This window comes from Melozone crissalis, unplaced genomic scaffold (assembly GCF_028551555.1).
Source record: "Melozone crissalis strain CALT ecotype California unplaced genomic scaffold, PUWL_Pcris_2 ptg000006l_1, whole genome shotgun sequence".
NCBI lineage: Eukaryota > Metazoa > Chordata > Aves > Passeriformes > Passerellidae > Melozone > Melozone crissalis.
In genome coordinates this window covers 54,528,076-54,544,723 of record NW_026535784.1, presented here as the reverse complement: position 1 = coordinate 54,544,723, position 16,648 = coordinate 54,528,076, and the positions used below count along the sequence as shown (strand labels likewise).

Here is a 16,648-nt window from a genome sequence, read left to right as displayed (position 1 = left end):
TGTATCCCAAAGGAAGAGGTGCTGGGCTGGGCTTAAAGAAAATGCTTGGAAAATGAGAGCAGAGCTGGAGGAAAGCCCCCACTGCTTTATCTGCCTGCCAGGCAGCAGTGCTGCTGGGGCGCCCACCCAGAGGGCTCTGGGGCTGCAGCTCTCTGTGGCATTATGTCATTGGGATGCTCCACTTTGGAAGTAGGAGATTTTATGAGGCTGTGGGGACCACTCCAGGGGGAGGTGCAGGTCTGCAGCCCATGGTCTCACAGTGCTGCCCATCTGAGGCATAGGCTCCTGTCACAACCACTGAGCTCAGCTGGGTGGTGACATTACTATGGGAACAGGAAACTCAGGAGAGCTTTCCTGCTTCTTAATGATGCTCAGACAAAAAATCTGCCAGTACATGGCTGGGTATTTCAAACCCCAAACTAAAGGGAGTTTTCTGCGCAGGAGGTGCCAGGAGGTGGCACAAGAACAAATCCCTGGCTTGTTTGATGACATGCCAGGCTGAGCACTGTGATTTGGGAGGGCTTTGTGGGACCAGATTCCAGCCAGAGTCACATGCAAAGGCTTTGCTCGAGCCTGCAAATATTTCATTCCTTGTTGCAGCTGCAGGGACCACGACTGACATGAGGGCTGCATTCCTGGTGCTGCTCCTATGGGCTGTGGCCTGTGCTTACCCTGTAAGTACACCCTGGACTGACACTCCCACCCCAAACCCCTTGGTTTTGCCCGGCCAAGGCACACTGATCACTGATCAAATGTCTCCTGGATGTGTTTAGGTGCCTGGCCATGAACCCTCCCACCCCAGCGCCCTGCAGGAGGTAAGCCACAGGTGCTGCTGTCCCACAGGGAGCAGCCCCTCAGGGAGCAAGTCTGGGATGGGGAGCCAGCTCTGGGCAGTCCTGGCACCAGGAACCTAGGAGGGATCTGCTGCTTCTATGGGTCTTTGAGCTTTGTCTGTCTGCTCAGTCTTTTCAAGCTGGGTTGGTTTCACCCTGTTTTGACTTGCCTCCCTGTAAAAGTTCCTAGTTCACCTGACACCTTTTGCTGTGCTGGCCCTGAAATAGCCCAGCTTGGGCTTTTCTGGGCTGCCCTTTTGCTGGTGGCTAGCATTTTATTTTGTATCTGCAGAAATAAATAAAGGGCTGAGGTGCAAGTAATAGAAAAGACTTGAGCTCTTGCAAGGCTTGGGAGTGAGGCCCTGCAGCAGCAGCAGTAAAAGTACTGTGGTTGGTGTTTAATAAACCAAAAGCACCATGTCATGTTTTGCCTCCAGGATACCGCAAATGAAGATTACATTGACAAGCTGGGCAACCGCCTAGATGGTGGGGATGGCAGACATCATCCTGCCAATCCAGAGACAGGGGAAAATGCACTTGCCAGGGACCTGGCAGGTGGGAATGCCGTGCGTGAGGAGCTGGATGAGCTCAGTGGCCAAGATGTGGGAGGCCAAGTTGGGCAGGCTCAGCACATGAACCAGGTGGACCATGAAGACATGAGTGCCCACAATGGGAATGACCTTGGTTTCCTGGTGAGTGAGTGAGTGAGTGAGTGGAGAGGAATGTTTTGTTCTGCCAGAAATGCTCCCTTGGCCCCAAAGCTGGCATCGGTCAAGGCTGTGCCTGGCTTTGCATTCATCTGTTTGTCACCTCCATAGGAGGTGGATGCCCGTGACACTGAAGATGCTGACAACGGAGACCACTACGGTGCCAGAGCCAACGCGTTTCCCTCCCATGGTGGCGGGTTCCTGGACGAGGAGGATGACAGTGGGGACGACACCTTCGATGCCAATGGGCAAGAAGAGAGGGGTGAAGGCCCTACCTATGGGGCTGGCGCTGATGGGGCAGGGGAACACGAGCACGATGCTGGCCGTGGGGATGCCGGGGCTGGAGTGGGGCACAGCAGCAGCAGCAGCAGCAGCGAGAGCACTGGGGCAGACCACCGACGCTACAGGAACTATGGGCACACCTACAGGCACAGAGGGGCCAGCAGCAGCAGCCAGGAGGAGAGCTATGACTTCCAGGACGAAGCCATGCAGGGAGATGATCCCTCTGTCTTTGACAGCCCAGGCAGCAGCTACAGGATGCGCCACACTGGCCCCCACGCTCTGGGGAACAGTGGGGAGAGTGCCCAGGGGGCTGGCTCCCACCGCTGGGAGGAGGGTGACAGCAGATCCCCCGAGGTGGAGGATGGGGACTCTGAAGAAGACAGCCCATCTGTGGAGAACAACAGTCAGTCAGAAGAGCCTGTTGACAGCCAGTCAGAGGAAAAAAGCTCCAGCCACTCCAGGGAGGATGGGGATGGGGATGGGGAGGACAGCCCCTCCAGGGAAGATGAGGACAGTGAGTCCAGGGAGACCACGGCGGAGCAGTCAGATGAAGTGCCAGGGCAGACCCCAGAGGTGGTGAGAACCTTGAATGAGCACAGCAACAGTCAAACCTGGGAAGGTGAGGAGGACTGGGATTCTGCTGAGGACAGGAGTGTGCTGTCCACACCTGACAGTGAGTCCAGGGAAGAAGAGACTGAACTGAGCAAGTCCAGGGAAGATGATGATGACCAGAGCCATTCCACAGAGGAAACTGTGGAGGAGTCGGAGGAGGATGAGAATGACTCTGTGCCAAGCACATCAGCTGAGAGCCCAGAGGTGCCAGAGGATAACAGCAGCCCAGAGGACAACACAGGTGAGGACAGCAGGTCCGCAGAGAGCGACAACAGCGAGTCCCAGGAAGATGAGGATGAGGGAGAGAGCCACTCCCAGGAGGATGCCACTCATGAGTCCAGCAGCCACGGGGACGACAGCTCCCTGCAGAGCCTGGAGAGCGGGGCCCACAAGCAGCAGCTGGGCGCCCTCCGGCGCAGACCTGCTGCTGACTATGATGACAATGACTGCCAGGATGGGTACTGACCTGTGCCCCGGGACCTCAGCGGCATCAGGGGTGTGGGGGGAGGAGGGGTTAATTTATTTGCCATATAGCCTGGTTGACTTCTTCTCAAGAAGTGGTTAAAGTGGACTGGTTAATGCTGTGGTTAAAATGGAGCCAGGTTTGCCAGGGCTAGGCCTGGGCATGCTACACAGGGAATGAATGAAAGGCTTGCCAGGCACAGGGAGAACACCGAACCACAGCAAGAAAGGGTATTTTCTGTATCAAACTGGAGAGCAGCTGAGAGCTGTGAGGGTCAGCAGGGTGATGCTGCCCAATTGCCCCAGGGGCACAGTGGTGGCTTGGCACTTCTGGGCATGCTGGGCAGGTCCCTGTGTTCACTCCTTGTGTTTACCTACCCAGACTCCAGTTGGCGCTTTCCATTAACTCTATGTCCAGCACATAAAAAGGAAAAGCTACAGCTGGTGTGCACGTGGGGTGCATGGGCACAGCAGGGTGTGAAGTACTACTTCAGGATGGGATGTATGTAATATTTTTATTATTTTGTAAGAAATGTACAGAAAACATTATACTGTATCCTTTTTGCACTTGTATTTCAAAGCTGAAATATACCCTGTTGATTTCTTTAATCATTATTAAAACCACCAAACTCCACTGTAGTGTGGTTTGAGGTGTTGCTGTTTTTTTTCTCCTGGGTGTGCCAGAGTCTGCAGTTTGGGTCTGGACCAGAAGGAGCGGGAAGCAAAGGGCAGGATATTTGTGTGGAGAGCCACAGCATGCCGGGAGGAGGGGGAAAGCAAAAGCTGAGGGTGTTCCCACTCCCTCTATTTCCAGGTGCCCCAAAGGCCACCCCTGCCCCTTGGTGGACCTGCAGTGCAGTGGAAAATCTGGCTGATGACCCCAGTGAGCTGGGCCTGAGGCTTTGCTGTATTAGGGCCATCACCTCCTGCAATGTGAGCAAGGGTTGTGCTGCTCTTCCTGAGGTGCTGGAAAGGTCCCAGGCCGTGAGGACTCTTCTGGTCCACTGGCTTTGTGTGCCCATGGTGGCGCCTGGTACCAGTTCCCTGCAGCAGAGATGCAGGTGAGCAAGGTAAAGGTGTTACCATGAGTAAGGCCTGTTTTACCCTGTGTGACCTTTGGTTGGTTTTTCCCTCCTATCAGCAAATAAACAACATGTTATTTAAACTCACATTATTATAAATGCCACCCAGGCTCTTCTTCCTTGTTCACATGTGCAAGACAAGCAGTACAATGTGGGTTTCGATGCTGAAACTGAAGCCTCGGCCGTTGTGTCACTGTGCAGTTTTACAGCATGGAGTTGTGGCTCTGCAGGGGACAGTCCCCAAGGGGCCAGGGTGAGTGGGTACATTCCCTTCAGCTCTCAGGTCTCATGTCTGAGCATTGCAGAACCAAATTCAAGAACCAGTAAAAAACTGAAATCTTTTTCTGCTACTTATAGCACAACCACACTTAATTTGTAGGCTGTTTCCACCACTTGAAGGCTGGGAGCTGAACAACTAGTGGTTTTTATGGAAATTGTGTTTTAATATTCACCCTGTGAAAACCTTTTTCTGCTTCTATATGAGATCAGCTCTGAAACTTGTGGCTTCCCCATGCTGCTGTCTTGGGAAGGAGCCTCTTTCCTGACCCTTCATCCCACTAGTCCCCACTTCACTGTGAATACCTCAGCTGTGACCTGGCCCTTATTTTTTGGACCTCTCACATCAGTTGTGTGAATAGCTGGGGATACTGTGATGGCAGTGATGCCTGTCAGGGTCATGAGCACCAAAATTCCGGAGTGCAGCTCCACCACTGGGGTGAATGACAGCAATGGCTATCTTGTGTTCGGTGCGGGTCACATCCCTGTCGCTGCAGTTTAGAGTTGTAGCAATGAGTGTTTGCAGCTGCTGCGGGGCAGGCAGGGCTGGGAGCCCTCCCGCGGCCAGCAAGCGGTGCTGCTGTCCAGGCAGGGCCACGCTCTGGTGCCCCCTGTGTCACACGGCTGGGTCACACCCCGGGGCCGTCGGAGGTGATGGTCACATAGCGACAGCTGGTGGCGGTGGGGATGGAGCAGGTTTTTTGGGATCCCTCCAGGAAGAGGCGTGCAGCTCTGCAGTGAGCTCAGCCTGCGAGAAGCACAGTGGAAACGTGTCAGGAGAGGGGTGAAACCGCTTCTTGCAAATTTGTCGATGACCCTGTGTCCATCTTCATCCTTGTGGGAGTGGTGCTGGGGTGCACAGCAGCCTGGCACAGCGGGGCAGGGGACTGCGTGTCCCTGTCCTCCTCACTTCATGCATGGAGAGAAAAACTGGATTGATTTGGGTTTAGTGTGGGCGGGAGGCACGAGTGCCTTGCCAACAGGGCCCAGGGTATCCGGCTGTGTGCTCCTGGGGACATGCTGCCACTACAGCCGTGTCCTGGCCAGCAGCGCCCAAAACTTGCCTCCCGCTGGCTGGCTGCTCCCCAAAAGCCAGGGAGCCGGTGCCAGGGCTGACTGCTGCCTGCTGGTCCTGCCAGGACAGCTTCCCACGGGACCATCCCTCCTGGGCACTGCCCTTCTCTGGGAAAACCTCCCACTTGGCCTCAGGGAGGAGCGGCTCATGTTGGGCTCACGCAGGGATTTGCCCAGAACCTGCCAAGGACATCTGCAAGGTTTTGGGGGACACTGGGGTTATTGGACTATCCCTATCAAATGCTGTTCATCTGTGTATAAGCAGGACCACCCTGCTTGACATCTGAAAGGGCAGGATTTCACAGGGTGAAGTTTTGGATGGGTGGAAGGAGTGTGACCAAAAGATGCTCTTTGAGAGGATTTAAAGGGATTTTTAGGAGTTTATGTATTCGGTTTTTGTGCCGCGTGTCTGTGCACTGTAAGCATTGCAGGGGGAAACTCCTGCTCTTTGCTGCTGGGCTGCCAGGATAAGCAGCTGGGAAGGTCAGCCACAGGCTGTGCCATCGCTGGAGATATTCCTGCCTCCAGTTTCAGGATGATTATGTGATGAAGTTGTCAGATTCAGTTTTCCTGATGGGTTAGGCAGGGCTAAAAAATGCCCACGTCAATCTATGCTTTTATTATCCACCCACATGACGTTCTTTGTGCAGTGGGGGTGGCCTCCAGAGCTGAATGCAGCAATTTACCCAGAAATCAGCATTGGGGGTTAAAGCAGGTATTTTTGGATCCATTTGGGTTTTTGAAAACATGAGTTTGCATAACCTTAAAATAAAGGTTTCTTGTCTTGTTTTTTTTTTTGTTTTTTTTAGTTTTTTGGTTTTTTTTTTTTTTTTTTAATTCTAAGAAGAAAAAATTCTATTTTAAATAAGTAGCTGGTGGCTGAAGTGGTGGGAGGCAGCAGTGCTGAGCCTGGCTGTGGCAGCTGAACTTGGGGCAGCCACGGCATACAAGCTGTACTTATCCAACCCCATTATTTTCCTGGATTTGATGGGAGAAACAGAGAGACCCATGCACTTGCAGGCCACCTCTCCATCCAGCAGTGGCTTTTTTGAGAGTGCAGACAAATTTCCTGGGCTTCGCATGGTGATCTGAGTTCCACAGCTGGCCGCAGGCTTTTTCTTGGCCTGTGTTTATGTTTAGCAAAATGGGAATATCTGTGAAAGAAATATTGATAGAATCACAGAATGATCTTGGTTGGAAGGGACCTTAAACACCATCTCAATTCAACCCCCCTGCCATGGGCAGGGACACTAGACCAGGTTTCTCAGAGCCCCATCCAACCTGGTCTTGAACACTTCCAGGGACGGGGCACCTACTGCTTCTCTGAGAAACCTGTTCCAGGGCCTCCCCACCCTCACAGCAGAGAATTTCTTCCTAGTATTGAATCTAAACCTTCTCTTTCTCAGTCTGAAGTCACCCTCTCCTTGTCTTGTCACTACATGCCCTTGTAAGAAACTTCTCTTCCTCTTCCTTGTAGGCTCCCTTCAGGTCTGATGGGGTTGTCTGGTCCGTGCCCCCTGGGATGTAATTCTGTTGTGGGAACCACTCCTCTCCAAGCACACAGTGCGGCCAGGAGAGTTTGATTGCGTTTCTCTGCCCTTTTCAATGGGGAGGAAAAACCTCTGACGGAATCACTGAGGCCATCAATCTGAACAAAAGAAATATGCCAGACGTGGGAAAACAGCTTTTGACCTCAGTGAAACCCCAAAATGTTACAAACCTTTTGAATGCTCAAAGGAAAATTTTCTTCCAGCTCTCTTTACTGCCATGCACTTTGATGGCAAATAACTTTCCCATCCCTGGCTTAGCCATGTCTTGGGAATTTTGTGGTTCCCCCAGCACTGCCCCAAGAAGCCAGGCACCACAGGATGGTACAAGTAAAGCGTAAGTGTTAGCATCCACCTGTATTGCATTCCCCCAGCTCATGATGGAAACCTTAAATCCTCTCATACTGCACTCCTCAAATTCACGATGGAAACCTTCAGAGCGAGCAAGTGGTTTGCAGGTCAGTTTTTTCCTGCTTCCTGAAATGCAAAGCTGCAAAGAGCTGTTGTATTTTAGCAGAAGGCATCAGGTTACTGAACACAGGGGCTGCAACTGCACCTGGAGGGCCAAGGCAAGATCTGCCCTTTCTGTCCTTGACCTGATGTTGTTTCACCTGTAGAATAAAAACCAGTTTTATGACAGTGTGAAAACTTTGTAAAGACAGCTTTTAAAAAAGGGAAATGAGTGCCTGAGTGTCAAGGTACTTTTTGCAGAAGGCATGTACTTCTCTATGTATTTAGGCCAGTTTGGATGGGGTTTTAAGCAACCTGGTCTGGTGGGAGATGTCCCTGCCCATGGCAGGGGATTGGGACTAGATGAGATTTAAGGTCCCTTCCAATCCAGAGCATTCTGTGATTCTGTGATATGTGGAGACATACATCACTCTTCTGCAATTCATGTGTGTACACAATAACAAATAACCAGTTCAAGAGCAGCAGTTCCTGTTGATACACACAGCACACTGCCTCTGCTGCAAGTGGGGCCTTTTTAATGCCATACTCAGGGGTTTTACCAAGTTAGAGCAGTGTATGCAGTGACAGGGAGGTAGGAGCCATCACCAGCACAGCACAGACGCAGTGTGCTTCCATGCCTTTCAGATGCCTGGAGGTCCAGGGATGCTGATTTAACTTTGTTAGAGAGCTCAGTTCCTGAGCTGAATGTGCAGGGGGTTGGTTGTTACTTCTGCAATGAACAGAGGCTACCCTCCTGCTTGCCTTCTGAAAATAAGAGTTTTTGGGAGGGTTATTTGGCTTTTTCTCCTGAGAATGTGTTTGAGAGCTCTCACATGGATGGAGGCAGAGACAGCTGGGGGAACCAGACCTGGTAACTTGCTCTGGCTGATGAGGAGTTTGTTGTTCCTGAAAAAAAGAAAAACAAACAAAGAGAGGAGATCCAATACACAGATAATGCTCAAACACGTGAGGGCCTGGGTGGTGGCAAGTCTGGGATTTGCGATAATGCTGCAACCTAGCCTCAGTGATTTGCTGGGGTTGGTTCCCAGAGCTCAGGGTGCTTCAAAGTGCTCACATTACAGAGCTACTCCTGGCCTGCATTTTGCCACAAAATAGAATTAATTTCCTTTTTCTGCTTTCTGCTCAGAGAAAAAGGAAAATCATGTGAAATGTTCAGTTGCAGAAGGCCAATATATAAAGTTTGCGTACTGATAATGGAGACTGATACAAGGCGCATTTTAGATATTCTTCCCTCACGCTTTTATTCTAAAATTGGCTGTTGGCAAAAGAATAATGAGTTATGTGTGCAGTTGATGCTGGTTTGCATTTGTGTTTGTGCTCTGAGAGGTAAGGAGAAAGAGAGGCATTCTTTATTCTTATTCTGTTGCTCCCTCTTCTTTCTCATCACTTCTCTCCCCAGCTGGTGACCATGGTACACACACTCCTGTCCCTGACAGTATGTGAGGAGAGCTGGAAGCCAGGGCAAGCTCTCAGGTGCCTCCTATACAGGTTTTGGGGGTGCCCTGGCCGCTGAGCTGCAGGGCAGGCGTGTCACTGTAGGACACGAAACAACATGAACGCACACACCGCTGCTCTCAAGGTGAACAAAAGGGAAGTTTATTTTCTGACTTTAGCATTTATCAGTTTCTAAAAGTGACAGTGGATTGGAGGGTGAAAGTGCCACCCCCCCCCCCCCCCCCCCAATGACACTGGACAAACTAACAGTCTATCAAATTTCTCTTCTTCCATAAAAGAATGCAAAACAATAAGTTATTTACAGAAAGTGTGTGAGCAAGTTTGCTACAAGAATGTAAAAATCAGAAGGCTTAGAAAATATTAAAAAATCAGGGCAACACAGGGGTGCCCCTTACCCTGGCAGCAGCAGCACCTTTGTCTCTTCCCACCATGCTCAAAGTGTCCTTCTGGTTTTGTTTTCTTTACTTATTTTTGTCTCTGAGGTTTCCTTTCAGAATAGCTTCAGGGCATGGAAATAGGACGGTGTGGCCTCAGCCCTGCAGTGCCGGGCAGGGCAGGAGCACTCTGCTCTGCTCATTTACCGCTCTGCAAAAATAATAACTAAATTTGGACTTAGGAGCCATGTCAGCCTGAGCCAGACAGGGACACTCTGACCCTGAGATCCTCAGGGGCTCAGGCAAGTAAGTACACCCAAACTGTACAGGGTGCCCTTGCTGGGTGCAAGCTGCAGCACAAAGCTGCAGCCAGCGGCTGGTGCAAATCCCGCCTTCCACTGGACCACTTTGGTTAAAACCCCATCCTTTGGAGGCAGATAAGCTGTTCTATGTTTTGTTTCCAGCAAGATGATATCATTTCATAAAGCTTTCAAAGCCTGTATTCACTTTTAATAACAGATTCCTCTCAGACAAAAGGGTGATCACTCCGAGCCCTGCCATCTTGGCGGGACGGAGTTCTTGCAAAAGCATTGAGACCAATGCTCCACACCTGCCATGTGGTGATTTTAAAGTAGTAATAGAAAATAAATTTCAAATGGAAACATTAGGATGTGCTGGCTGAGTTCCTGGCTGGTTTTCCTCCATGGTGCCATTGAGGTTGCTGCTGCTGGTAGCCTGCCTGGGCAGCACTCGCTCCAGGAGCTAAACATAGGTGCTGGCTGCACAAGGCACTTCAGCACACGTTAATTATCCTGGTGTTTTTTAGGGATCTTGGGTGAAACGTGTGTTTTTATAGTCAGTTTTCCATATTTTTTTTAAGCAGCCTGGAGTAGAAGCCCTTTAATTACATTAAAAATCACCTCCCACCAGGACTCCCTGTTCCCAAGCCCTGCTGAAATTTTAAGCTCAAAGCCAGGCACTTTGCTCACTGCTTTCCTTTAAGCTCAAGGCCAGGCAGCTTAGGACAGCAGGGGACAATGGAAGGCAGGGCTATCTATCTCTGCCCTGAATGCCTAGCAGGGCAGCCCCTCCAGCTGCTGCAGCCCCATGGAGCTGGGGGGGACATGGGAATCCTCATCCTCACAAATGCTGATCTCTATTTTTGTCAGAGGCTGCTGCATTGGCACCGAAGAACTACATGGCTGAGGTGTTTTCATGGGTTTTTGTTTTGTTTTGTTTAGTTTTGTTGTTTTATTTTGTTTTGTTTGAGGTTCTTCTTGGGTTGGTTTTTTTGCGTGGCTTTTCCTGGCACAAGGCGTCAGCTGAAAGCCACAGCCAGCTACAGGCCTGCCTTATAATTAGGACTCTTCACAGTCACAAAAGGGGCTTTGAAGCCCATGGGGCAGCTGTGCCCTGCAGCCCCAGGGGGTTGCATGGTGGGCATGTGGCATGGTCTGCTGCCAGGGGTGTTGGACCATTGGGGGGCTGTGGGGGACCTCTCCCTCCTCAGAAACAACTTATGTGTGTAGTGCTCCATCAGCAATTATCAACTCCCCACCATGAACCTGTCAATGATGGGCTCCCCTGCGTGTAGCTGAGGCTGGCTTTGCCCCTAGTTTTGAGAAGAAACACTCAGGCATTTCATGGCAAAGTGGATTTTTCTGTCCTAAATAACCATAGTTTTACCACTGGCTAAGCTGACCATTACAGATCTGCCTGAAGGCATTTATTTTTCAGCACCTCTCTTCCTTCTCCTGGTGCTGTCAGTCTGAAAGCATCAAGTGGGAGTTGCAGCTCTCCTTGCCACTGTGGAAAGCAAAGTTGCACTTGGTGAATAGTCAATCCCTGAACTGCTGCAGCCCAGATGTGCAGGAGCTTAGGGGCCTTTGCTGAGGAGTACAAGAAAAATCTGGGAAAGAGGGAGCAGAGGTGCACTGGAGAGCTGGGTGGATAAAATCCAAGCAGGAAATGATAAATATAGGTAAAGGAGAGAAGACATCCCTGTAGAGGTGGGTGTGGGGGGTGGCATCCACTTGCTGTATCCTGTCACCAAGATCCACAGTGTGATTTGAGGGCACGTGTGGGTGGGGTTTTTTCATTTCCCCCCCACTCCCAGGAAGTTATTCTGCTTTGCTGGGGACATACACAGATTTCAGCTGAGCAATGCCTGATTTTTGAGAGCAGGGGACTTGGCTGGCCCCTGTGTGGGTCTGCGTAGTTTGCAGGGCATTAGAAACAAAGCAGACCTGCATTTTGTAGCCACACTGTGGTGGAAATGGCTCTCAAAGGGGCACTGAGTGACACCTGTATCTGAGTCCCCTTTTCTTTCCCTTCCCTTACCAAGGCCTCTGCAGGCATCCTGGAGAGGGATTTTTTTTTTTTATTTAGCTTTTTTTTGGTCTAACAGCTCTGCACAAGTGGCTGTGGGGCTGGGCTTTTGAGGTTGGTCTTTTTGTCTACTTGAAAAAACAGTGACAGGATTTCTCAAAAAGGGAGGTGGACACCCCCCAGCAACATATTTCCCAATATTTATTTTAATTAAAACCCAGAGTGTTATTATACCCTCGGCCTCCCAGCCGCACATCTGAGGCCAGACCCTCAATTAAGTGGCGCAGTGCAAGCCTCTCTGGGTTTGGCAGCGGCGTGGGGTGCTATGTTTGTGCACCAAATCTGCCAGCGTTGAAGTTTTGGAGGGGTTTTGGTGCATGCTGGAGGGCTGGCGTCACTCTGGGCAGGGCGGTGACTGGCTTGGGGGGGGGCAAAGCCAGGCCTTATATCCCAGCAGGGCAGCAGTGGGAGGAAATCTGTGCCGGCTGACTCCATGGTTAGCTCTCAGTGCTGGGGCAGGGTAAGCTCGCTGCTGCTTTTCTCCCTTGGGTTGTGCATTGATGTCTGCTTTTTGCAGGGAGATGGGAGGGTCAGCTTGCTGGCAGGATTGGGGTGCTGCTTTTAGTCTTTTTCTGGATCTGTGGCTTCATGAAGTGCTTGGGTAGAGGGGATGAGCATCCAGAGCCTTGCTGCAAGGTCAGAGAAACTTGTGGACACCTGTTTTATAGCCTGAATTAAGCAAAACTAGGGAAACTTCAAGCACAGATAAATGTAATAACAATTCCCTACAAGCACAGCTGATACTGGGTTTAGGCAGAGGAAGGGTAGGAGAAAGCCTGACTGAGCTCAGGGGGATGCTGGAAGCATTGTTCCCTGGGGGAAGGCTGGGGTGATGCTGGAAACGGTTGGGTGTGCTCCTTTCTCCTTGATGCACGAGGGCAGGCTGTGTTTTGGTGCTTTGGGTGTGCAGCTCAGACCTGCCTAGAGCTAAATCCCCTCCAGCTGTGCCTGTGGGGGGCTCTTTGCATTGGTGCCTTGCCACTGCTGTTTTTACCAATGGCAGCCTGTGAAGCCAATTACTTCCATTATTTGTTTGCTTGTTTGTTTTTCCTCAGTGAGGTTACACTGTCTGTGGTGTAATTCCCAGGAGCAACTGCTTCCTGGGCAAAGCCCAAGCAGGTCTTGGAGCTGTGGAAGGGCGGCCACAGTGGGCAGTGCTCCCAGCTGCTCCTGTTGCATCTCCAGTGGGGCTTGGCTTTCTCCCCTCCCTTGAGGGCAATGGGCAAACAGGAATAAGTCATCCTTCTCCAGGAAAGCTTTGAGTTCACTACATGGGGAAACTTGCTTTTCTGGTATATTGTGGCTTCTAGAAAAAACAAAATGTATTAATGGAAGTTGAGGCAGATCTTTAAAAAAAAAAAGAAGAAAAAGAAAGAATTGGCTCTATGGAGGGGTTGGGTGACCTCACCAAGGAAGGCTGGAGGTCAGCCTTTTTTCTCCCAAGTCACCCATGTGGACACAGACACGTGGATGGTTTGGAGTGGTGTTGGTGCTTTCTAGCTGAAAAGCAAGCCCTCAATGTGTTTCAGTGTTCCTAGAGACAGCAGCCATGAGGAGTGTCCTGGTGTTTGTCTGCCTGGTGGGAATGGCGTGCACCTTCTCGGTGAGTGCCAGCTGAGAGGGGACCCCTGGCCTTGCCAGGGCTGGTGTGGGGCACGTACCAACTCACCCTTTCCCCCAGGTCAAGAACTGGCTGCGGCAACCCAAGCTGGATGACTCAGAAGAGAATGCGGTAGGGTCTCCCCTGTGCCTAGTCCCACACAGGGCTGATCTTGAGGAAGAGCACATTTTGGTGGCTCCTGTACCCAAGGCCCCAGACTGATGGGATTTTGCCCCTCCTTCTCCTGGTAGGTTTTCAAGAGCCGGCACCGGCATTACCTGTACAGATACATCTACGTGTATCCCTCACAGCGACGGTACCAGGTGGGTGGTTCCGAGGGGTTGCTGCTGCTTTGCTGCCCTCCAAATGCAGAGATTTTGGCCCAAATGAGATGGGGGCATGGTCTGTGCCCTGTTGGCATGGTCTACGGGCCTGGGCACAGAACATTGTACTTGTGACACCACTGGGAACCCACCCACCGGCCTCCAACTTGGTTTTTCCTCTTAGGGTAGTGACTCATCTGAGGAAGAGGGGGATGGCTCGGAGGAGGAGGAAGAGGGGGTGAGTATGGCAAACCAGCAGTCTGCAAAACAAATACGGGAATTTGGGAACTTTCTTTGGTTTTGTAGTCTCTGCTCATCAGCATTTGTGGTCACTGACTTCCCACAGGCTTGCACTCTGGATACAACTGGATTTTCTACTCTGGACCTTATTTTACTTTTTTTGTCGATATTTTCCTTTTGCTTTCCTTTTTCTTCCTGAGCAGGGGTTGCACCAAACAACCCTGAGACAAATTCTCTGGGTTTCCATTTCCAGTGGATCAGAAAGGAGCAGGATAGGCCAAAGGACAGAATCAGGGAGGTTCACACAAGGAAGAGGGTGCTCTTAGGAACTCCTCTTACCTTTGTCCTTCAGGATCTGTTACCCCTGTAACACTGAGAATACCCCTATGGAAAACCCAGTTATGCTCTGCATGTGTGTCTGTGGAGTGACACAAACTGATGCTGTATTGGGAAAGTCAAATTTGTATCAGTCAGATGGTAAAGCTGCTCCTGTCTGCTGGATCAGTGTGAGCTTGGACACCTCTGGAGCTGTGAGAGCAACCCAGGTCCAAAATTAAATGTAAGGGATTACAAAGATCTTTTGTGCCTTATTGGGTTGCAAATGCTCAAAAATAGTTCAGTGGTCTCAGGCACATAGGTGCTTTGAAATAAGGACCTGGTATGCTTAGAATCCTGTGTGTCATGCTTAATCAAGTCTTTTATTTTTTCCTTTTTAAAAAAATTATTTAATGAAAGCAGGGAGTCTGGTTTTAAACCCTGCCTTGGAGGCCTGTCAGGGCTTGGGATATAGCATGGGGTGGCCCCTGTGCCAGCTCTGGCGCCTCCCTGCAATTTGCCCCACTTTAGCTGTTTCTCTCCCCTACCACTGCAATCTCTAAGGATAAATTTGAGCAGTAGGATGGGCAGCAAAAGGTGGAATTTCATTTCTCAGGAAGAAAGTAACTGGTATGCAGGAATGTGGCTGCTCTTTAGGTCTGCCCTTTTCATTTTGAGGGCACCAGAGCAGTGGCTGCTCTCATGCAAGGATGTGCCTTCACTGGCAGGGTGGTCAGCAAGATGAATCATGCTGATAGGCCCCAAGGTCAATTATGTAAAAAGCATTATAAAGCATATCGGTTTGCAAAAAGCTGCTATATAGGGAGCATCACTTCCACTGGCACAGCTGGCTGCACTGTGCAATTTGATGGCTCTCCTGCTGGAGAGGAGAGCAGCCTGGATTTTCTCTGCCAGCACCTGCACCTGTATTTCAAGGTCTGACATGGCCCAAAATGCCAGGGTAGGTGTCCTTGGTCTTGGCGTGTGAGCAGCAGAGATTGCCCAGGGCAGCGATGACACTGACCTCAGGTCTCCCTGCCATGGCTGGGCCCATGTGCTGGTGCCAACCAGCTCCACCTCCCAGGCTGGGCCCTGAGTGAATTGCCCTACCAGTTCCTCAGTGTCTGCTTAGGCTCTGTTTGCATTTGGGTTATTCCTTACCCTTTTTTCAGCCGTGCACCCCACTGAGAGCCCCGCTCTGCTGCTGATCTCTGGGGCCGAGTGTTGCTGGTGGCTGATTGCTGGTGGGTTTGGGCTCACACCTGGCTTTGAGCCATCACACTCTCACTGACCATCCACACATGGCATGCAGTGTGTTCGCGTGTAGTGTGCCTGTGGCTTTCTTTGTTTACTGGAAACTGAGGAGGTAACTTCAGAAGAAAACCTTTAGATGCTTTGCAAAGCAAAACTTGGAGCCAGAATGGGAACATCAGACTCCAGCCACCACCGCGTAATTGCACAGCTCCATCTGCCCTGCTGCAGCCTCTACATTTCAGCCTGGAACAAGAGCCATGAGAAAGCAGGGAACTCGGAGCGATGCCCAAACGCTCTGTGTGGATGCACTGTATCCTCCTCGCTGCGGAGGGGCCTGCGCTCCACTCCAGCTGCTGAACCCCTGCCCTGTCCTGTCCCTGTCCTTGCAGGGGCCATTTTATGCTGGAACCAAGGCAGCTGGACACCCTGCTGGAGCAGCCCCTGAGGACTGTCAAGCTGCACTGGGAGGAGACATCCCATCCCCCCAGCAGGTGCGGTTTGGGGAGATAGAGGGAGCACCCACGGGGAGGGGGATGTTCATTGCATGTTTGCTTGTACCCATGGGATACCCTGCACCCTGTTTCTGCTTGGGGGGTTGCTGTGGAAATACCTATAACTGGACAAAGCTCTGGACATTAACTTGGGGTTGGAAAGGGTACCCCAAAAAGACAGCCCTGCCATGAAAGGTGTGGGGGAATGCTCAGCTGCGCCCATACCTTCCCCTTTCCACATGGAGGTGCAAGCTCCTGACATCCAAGTTATGCTGTGCTGTCTTCCCTCTGCCAGGGCAAGGACTGCCAAAGGATCAGGCAGAGAACTGCCAGCAAGGGGGAAGACTCTGAAAATGAAGACAGTGATGAGAATGAGGAGGAAGAGGAGGAAGAAGAAGTAGATGAGAATGAGAACGGTGTCAATGGCACAAGCACCAATACCACAGAGAGTATTGGACCTCATGGCAATGGCACTGCGGTGGCTGAGGAGGGCACTGGTGAAGCTGAGGAAGAGGAGGAAGAGGAGGAGGAAGAAGAAGAGGAAGAAGAGGAGGAGGAAGAAGCTGAAGCTACCACCATTGCAAGCACCACCAACGAAGAGGGTCTGATACAGGCGACCACTATGGATGATGTGGGACCCACAGATGTCACCACAGATGCCACCACAGCTGGGGAGCTGTGGGAGTATGATGTGACAGCCAGGGACCACGGCCGGGGGGACGAGGGCACCACTGAGGGTGGGTACGAGGAACAGGATGAGTACGCACGTGGGGACAGCTACCGCGCCTATGAGGATGAGTACGGCTACTACAAAGGGCACGGGTACGACGTGTACGGCCAGGATTACTACTACAGCCAGTGA

The 16,648-nt window shown here is 51.3% G+C and overlaps 2 protein-coding genes across 2 annotated transcripts; both read left to right on the top strand.

Moving 5' to 3' along the window:
• The first annotated feature begins 599 nt into the window (after positions 1-599).
• LOC128950867 (dentin matrix acidic phosphoprotein 1-like) lies at positions 600-2,899 on the top strand. Its single transcript, XM_054295867.1, has 4 exons — positions 600-674; positions 774-815; positions 1,271-1,525; positions 1,652-2,899. Exons 1-4 carry the CDS (start codon positions 621-623, stop codon positions 2,897-2,899), a joined length of 1,599 nt encoding a protein of 532 aa, XP_054151842.1. The 5' UTR covers positions 600-620.
• A 10,213-nt stretch (positions 2,900-13,112) lies between these two features.
• IBSP (integrin binding sialoprotein) lies at positions 13,113-16,648 on the top strand. The gene is made up of 6 exons (XM_054295972.1): positions 13,113-13,166; positions 13,245-13,295; positions 13,415-13,486; positions 13,671-13,724; positions 15,685-15,786; positions 16,082-16,648. Exons 1-6 carry the CDS (start codon positions 13,113-13,115, stop codon positions 16,646-16,648), a joined length of 900 nt encoding a protein of 299 aa, XP_054151947.1.

Coding starts and splice junctions, on each gene's coding strand:
- LOC128950867 (XM_054295867.1), top strand. CDS start 621: ATGAGGGCTGCATTCCTGGTGCTGCTCCTATGGGCTGTGGCCTGTGCT. Junction 675..773: donor CTGTGGCCTGTGCTTACCCT/GTAAGTACACCC, acceptor GGATGTGTTTAG/GTGCCTGGCCATGAACCCTC. Junction 816..1,270: donor ACCCCAGCGCCCTGCAGGAG/GTAAGCCACAGG, acceptor TTTTGCCTCCAG/GATACCGCAAATGAAGATTA.
- IBSP (XM_054295972.1), top strand. CDS start 13,113: ATGAGGAGTGTCCTGGTGTTTGTCTGCCTGGTGGGAATGGCGTGCACC. Junction 13,725..15,684: donor CGGAGGAGGAGGAAGAGGGG/GTGAGTATGGCA, acceptor CTGTCCTTGCAG/GGGCCATTTTATGCTGGAAC. Junction 15,787..16,081: donor ACATCCCATCCCCCCAGCAG/GTGCGGTTTGGG, acceptor TCCCTCTGCCAG/GGCAAGGACTGCCAAAGGAT.